The 7,066-nt window shown below is 36.5% G+C and overlaps 1 protein-coding gene across 1 annotated transcript; it reads right to left on the minus strand.

Annotated features, from left to right (window-relative positions):
- Positions 1 to 1,922: 1,922 nt before the first annotated feature.
- On the minus strand, positions 1,923 to 6,084 carry LOC125187150 (tRNA N(3)-methylcytidine methyltransferase METTL6). Its single transcript, XM_048083682.1, has 7 exons — positions 5,754 to 6,084; positions 4,260 to 4,369; positions 3,959 to 4,170; positions 3,811 to 3,878; positions 3,603 to 3,705; positions 3,376 to 3,518; positions 1,923 to 2,119 (listed from the first exon to the last, which is right to left on the minus strand). Exons 1-7 carry the CDS (start codon positions 5,958 to 5,960, stop codon positions 2,015 to 2,017), a joined length of 948 nt encoding a protein of 315 aa, XP_047939639.1. The 5' UTR covers positions 5,961 to 6,084; the 3' UTR covers positions 1,923 to 2,014.
- Between the last annotated feature and the right edge of the window lie 982 nt (positions 6,085 to 7,066).

Consider the following 7,066-nt stretch of genomic DNA (forward strand, 5'->3'; position numbering starts at 1 on the left):
CCCTCTGATCAACGCTAAGCCCGCATGGTCATGTTGTAATAGGAGAAGTCGTTTCTGCCGCTTTTTATTGTTGAAAATTCTTCGGGTTCCGCACCAAGAAATGAATGGTGGTTTTCCACCTCTACCCCACCCTTTTGTCATAACCTCCACTTTCTCTGCCTTCTACTGAATTAATGTGATGGATATTTTGGTCAGCTCATTAATGGAATAAAAAAATGAATTTGAGAAGTAGGGTTAACACAGTTCAATTCTTGTCAATGAACGCCAGATTTGAGATTCAATTATGTGGCCAATCGCTGCCAAATATAACCAAGAATTATTTTTACTCAACTCACCTTTGAGAGCATCCTTAATGCTGTGGGCCTGCCTTCGTCCTGCAGCGTTGGAGGGGAGCATGCAGCGGCTCTGGCCGCACCAAGGGATGGAGGAGAGTCCCGGGGCCAAGCCCCGTTGTGTCCCGGCCCGACATTGGGTGCTCCAGGGACGCACCCACTTCCGGTCCGGCCTAGGGTTTTGGGGTGTCGGGCCAGACCCGGGACCCCAATTCATTCATTTTTTAATTTGATTTTTCTTCCTATTTATATATATTTCTTCAACATTTTTCCAACAATTTCTAGAGCTCTATTCTCTCTCTATCCTCTCTATTTATTTTTCCAACAATTTATAGGTTTGTAATTTTAAATTTTTAGTATTTTTAATTTTTAATTTCTTGGGTTTGTAATTTTTAATTTTCAACTGAACAATGAATTTTTGTGTTTTAATTGTTCAATGTTTTCTATTTTATGAGTAAAATAGTATTTAGTTGTACATAGTGTAATTTTAATAATTGGGACCTGGATGGGGCCCGCAGAGAATGATGAGATCGAGGGGACTTGGGGCCTGAATCCGGGACGGGGTTAAGGATGATCTAACTGAACAAGTCCTAAACATTTTTATCGCTTCTAGCAAGGTAATCTCTCCATCCGCTATTAAATATCACACTTTGACCTGACACAAATTTTAAATCATGTATTCTCTTTATCCATAAAAATAGTCTATTGACAAGTTTTTTCTCATTTATAATGTGAGCCTCATTCTCCACTAACAATATTTCAATTGCTTTCTCTCATACTTTTATCAATTTTACATTAAAACTCGTGTCATCCCCAAAGTCTCTAATTTTAGAGGACAGATGGAGTAATAAAATGTGGATTGAAAAAGTTAGTGGAATGTGGTGTTTATTATAAAAAAAAATAGTACTCCCCATGTCCCATAAAAATAAGGACAATTGAGACGGCACGAGAATTAATGCATAATTGATAAAGTAAGAGACATGTCCAGAAGAGTAGTTAAAATAGGGTGTGTTTGCTTTCTATTTTTCGGTAGGTTAAGATTTACTATGTATATAGTGTTAATATTTACTCCCTCTGTCCCATAAATTTTGTCACACTTTGTGACCATCAACGACTGTGATCGGGCTAAACATGGCGAGCCGACATGTCTGGAATTTAAACCTGTGAGTTTTTATACAAAATGTTGAGATCACTTCATTATTAAGTTGCAATTTAAGCTCATTCAATGGCTTCCAATTTACGTTTCTTATCAGATTTAGCTCCTTGAAAATCCCTACACTCGGAACTGTACCAAAGTAAATATAGCTTTGGCTTTTCTATTTCACATATATCACTCTTATATTGATAGTGGTTTAGGAAAAAAATAACCATTCTTATTTTAGAGAGAGAGGGGGAGTGAGGGGTTTAGAGTAGTAATACTCTCACAATCCCACCCAAAGTGACCTATTTATATTTTCCTTTTTCGATGTCCCACTCTGCTACTCACTTTTGTAAAACGGCCATATTTAGTGTATTTCTATTTTAAAAAAAAAATGGTTTGGATACTTTATAATGTAGTCCTAGTATGTATAATTGTGGTATGCAAGTTAATAAATGGAAAATAGTGCAATCAAACACACAATCGAGCGTGTACAATTTATTGTTTAGTAAATAGAGAGGGTGAGAGATAAGTATGGGTGATTTTATTTGAGGGCAGGCTTCCGGAACTTTCCGTGAACAAATACTCTTTTCATCGTCTTTCCCTTCCGCCGATTGACTGCACTGATACAGCAGTATTCAAGCTCAACCTACAATAACAAACATCTCCAACTCAATCATTTGTTTCTTTAACAGTTCAATCTAGCTAAAACTAATATCTTCCTCTATTTTGTATCTGAACTTGACTCTGACACATGTCTGCATAAATCATACAGCTACAAACAATCTCTGTACCATAATGTCATATTCTTATGTATATCAACAAACAAGCAATAAAACAAAATCTACAGATTGATATCTATATCAATACTCCCGGTGTCGAAACAGACCTGCCCACAAGGCTAGAGTGAAAAATCGACCAAGGGGGCTCATATTCATGCTTGGGAACACAAGACAATGTGTAGAACCACTGAAAAGCCAAAAGTGTAAGGACCGGAAACATGGGTTGACAACACGGATCAGGAATCCCATATTCTAGAAGTTGTACGAGGAACCGAAAAAGCAGTGGGGCTGGGCTGTTGCTGGAGGAGAGTGGTACACGCCCCTGGCCCCCAACCAGTTCGAGCGCCATGTTTCAGTGATATTTTTAGTTATTAATTACTCCTTCCGTCCGCCATTAAGATTCTCATTTTTTGGCGGCACGGGTTATAAGAAATGTTTAGAAAAACATGCAGATAAAAGTTAGGGTTTTAAGAAATGTTAAGAAAAACAAGTAGATAAAAGTTAGTGGAATATGAGTCCCATATTTATATATTAATTTTAAATGAAATGTGCGTGGAATGAATTACTAGAATGTGGGACCCTATTCTTATTTATAGTAAAAATGAACCGGGACTCCTATTCACGGATGACTAAATGGAAAAACGAGACTCCTAATCGCGGACGGAGTAGTACTTGTTTAGTTCTCTATATTTTTTAGAGTGTTATACAAGTTGGAATCATTTATAGAGTCTAATATATAGGGCTTTCTTTGTTCCTTAGTTTTGAAGTGTGCAGAAAATAGATTTTAGCAGCAGCGATTGTTGTGTGTAGCCATCCTCGAAGGCGTGTCCATCTTTCGCGCATATCATTTGATATTTATTTCCTAGTTCAGTTTTATCAAGTTAGTTCGGATTGTTCTATGTTCCTATTCATCATGGCGATTGCATTTGGTGCTTCCGCCTTTCACTCCATATCATTAGTCTAGATCAAAATTTCTTGGAACATTCATATTAGAATATATTCTGAAAGATGGTATAGTTAAAGAATAAAAGGAGTGGAATAATTGAAAAAACCACAAGCTCTTGATATTTACCAAAAACAAGAACGTGCCTATTTCAGGAAAATAGCTTTAAAAAGATGTTACCTCAATGAAACCGGCAGCAGAAGTTAAACTTCTAACAGTATCCAAGCAGAAGAAATAAGATCGTGTTCCATCTGACCGCAAGTACTCTCTATATCCTATTCTTTGTTGAGGATCAAATCGAAGCATAGTCATATCACAAATCCCTGTCTCATGGCAAAGAATAGTACATGAAATTAGTGCAGATCTTAGAATTTCTAAATATCCATAACATCTCATTGCATTATTACCATAGTCTCTAAATAAAAGCTTGCCCCCTGGCCTTAAAATATCAAAGCACTCTTTGATGGCCTTGGGCATCCTATCGAGGGGAAGGGCTGACAAAGTGAATATCTGCCATAATTAGACAGGTGAATATCAGATTTCGACCACTGAGATCTTGAAAATTTCATTACTTGATGAAACAACGAGTACTCAGAACAAGATATCATAAAGTACCAATGTGACGAAATCTACTCCACCAATGCAGCCTTTTGCTTCATCAGAGTTACCACCAGCATAAGCCTCTGAGATGAAGAAAATCATATTCAAGAAGTTGACAGAACAAAAAATGATCAAATGCCTCACGGACACTAGCAGAAGGTACCTAAAGATCCTGAAAGATGCCCGTTAAAGGAGCTTTCTGAGCAGGTGTTGCTGGCCAACCATGAGGGAAATCCAGTTGTTGAAAAATCACAAAGGAATGGGTGAAAGCGATGCATAGCAGATATAGATGTAGAAGCAGTAATAATCTCTTTAGTCCTCTCAAGAGCCTCATTACTACAATCACAGGCATATAAAATGATGCCCTCTCGTCCACTGCGTAAAAGTAATATAAATTCAAAAGAGAAGAAAAATAACAAGGGCAACTGAAACAACGCACGTCTACTGGATCATCAAGAAAGTACCACAATATAGGTAAAGCAGTACTGCCATTGCCACATCCCACCTCCAAAACCTTAGAATTGTCAGCGCATGAAGCTAGTTCTGGGAATTCCTTCAGCAAGTATCGCCTCTCCTGTAACAGACTATGGTGTCAACAGTCGCACACAGAAAAGAAACCTCTAATACAAGTAACTCAGCATAGATTCCTTATACTCCCTCCATCCCCATTATGTGTCCCAGTTTCCAATTTTGGTCCGTCCCATATTAATTGTTCCACTTCCTTTTACTACTTTTGGTAATGGATCCGATATTCCACTAACACATTCCCCCTGACATTTTATTTTAAAACTAATACATAAAAGTAAGACTCACATTCCATTAACTTTTCCAATCCACTTTCTATTACATTTCTTAAAACCCGTGTCGGGTCAAAGTGGAACACATATTGGAGGACGGATGGAGTATAATATGTGAGGACAAGATAGGAGTAAAAACTTCATTACAAATTCAAAGGGTACATATTAGTAAATTTCAAAGTAATTAACACCAGATTCAATGAAAAACAATAGCACAAAAACAAGCTAGTGAAAAAGCACAAACACATGATGGGATTACAGAATAGTGATATGAACTGAGTAAACTAACAACTGACCAAAACAGACCAATTATAGAACTTCAGAGCAAATACGTAAAACAAGAGAAAGCAAGCTCAACCAAATGTTGGTGGTAGGCTAAGAAAGTACTCCCTCCGTCCCTGATTAAGTGAGGCATTACTTTTTGGTACGGGTTTTTAAAAAATGGAATTTTGTTAGTTAATTGGAGAGAATAAAGTAAGATAGATGAAAAAGTAGAGAGGAAAAAGTAAGAAAGAGAGTGCCAAAAAAGGAAATAACTCCTTAGCCGGGGACTTCCCAAAAAGGAATATGAATCACTTATCAAGGAACAGAGAGAAGAGTACTACAGATTCTTCTGAAATTAACTTGCACAGACTTGCAATTTCTAATATGTACAGCGGATATTCGACACACTAATCCATAGGCAATGTTTATAGCATCCTTCAGTCTAACGAACAGCTGAACTTCAACAACAAACCCTATTATATTTTTGGATATACAAGGCAGCCAGTGTTCTTGCTTTATAACATAATTTTACTAAACTATACTCCCTCCTTCCATGTTAATTGAATCATTTTTCTATTTTTGGAAGTTCCTAGTTAATTGAGTATTTTTGGCAAAAAAAATAATGTCAAAAAGAAATGCCCCAATCAACAAGGAGCAGAGGGAGTAGTAATCTAAGACATAAAAACTGAACAATATGCATATACTTGAACTAGAATGAACTACATATTTAGTTTCAGTATCATTGAATCTCAAAATTTAATTCCTAAATTGAAAAGAGCCCGCCTAAAACATTTTCTAAATTGAATTATGGTTGAATATGAAAATACAACGAGTCATGTCAATCACAAAAATACATAAAAAAAAAAGCAAAAAAATCAAGTTTCGTCAGTGGTGTACCTTGAAGAACTTGCCGGTAGAATGGCGGGCATGAAATCGATCCCAAGCTTCGGAATCTCGCTGAGCTTCTTCAATTTGAGTAAACACCTTTGAAAAAGGGAGGAAATGGAACTGATATGAGGGGTTCTGTTCTACTTCTTCTCTGAATTTGTCCCAATCGAAATCTTTTGAGTGATAGGTTTCTGCTTCCCATCTTTTTCGACTCATACTTTATTTTCAAACTGAAAAACTAAAATGATTTTCCAGTGAAACCTGAATTGCTACAGCCAATTGCACAAATTTGCCCTATTCAATTGTGAACTCCATGTCCCCTGCTAATTACGCGTAAGAATGTGGGATTCATTTCATTAAACATTTAAACTAGTAGTGAAATTTAAATGAATAGATGTCCACCTGGTAAGAGCATCCACATCGATGCTCTTGCGGAAGACATGTGCTCTTGCCGTCAGCATGAGCGGCCGACATGACATGCTCTGGTTGGCCAATATTTTATTAAAATTTTTTTTAAAAAAAATCAGAAAAAATCAGATTTAATTAAAAAAAATATTTTTCCTCTTCCCAATAAAATATACTCCTCCCGTCCAAAAAAATTAGAGCAATTTGTGTATGGAAAAAAAGTAAGAGAGAAGGAGAAAAAGTAAGTGAGAAGTAGTGTTAATGGAATAATGCGTAGGGTTATTATTTGTTGAAAATTTTACATAAATGAATGTGCTCTATTTTTTGTGAACGGCCAAAAATGGTAATTGTGCTCTATTTTTTGTGGACGGATGGAGTATCATTTTTTCCACACTTTTAATTTATTTTTCATTACTTTTATCCCAAAATTCACACTTTCATCTATAAATACTCAAATTTCAACACTAAAAATGTAACACCCCACTTTTTCGAACCCTAATTTTCGAGACATAAATTTTTTTGCATTAAATGCTTTTAATGCTATGAAGTATATGGATTAAATGATGAGTGATTTATTGCATGATTGGTGCCCCTTGCACAGCGGAAGTCATGCATAAACAAATAAATCAGATCTACAGATCTATTTGACCGATTATGGGATCAATTAATCACATGTTAAACAATCAATTGCACGCTAGAACACATATAATTCACAAACAAGGAATAAGAACCCTAATTCATGAATTTCCTACGGATTAGGGTTACCGATCTGATTCTCCAAAGAATCGACGATTGCTTGCTCCTTCTCCACATGAAGATCTTCGTACTCGACCACGAATCTTCTAATCTGTATCCCGAACTCAGATAATGACCTTTGGGTGGGCAAAGCTTGTCAGAATCGAAAAGGGCTTGATTAG

Source organism: Salvia hispanica, chromosome 5, assembly GCF_023119035.1.
Source record: "Salvia hispanica cultivar TCC Black 2014 chromosome 5, UniMelb_Shisp_WGS_1.0, whole genome shotgun sequence".
Lineage (NCBI taxonomy): Eukaryota > Viridiplantae > Streptophyta > Magnoliopsida > Lamiales > Lamiaceae > Salvia > Salvia hispanica.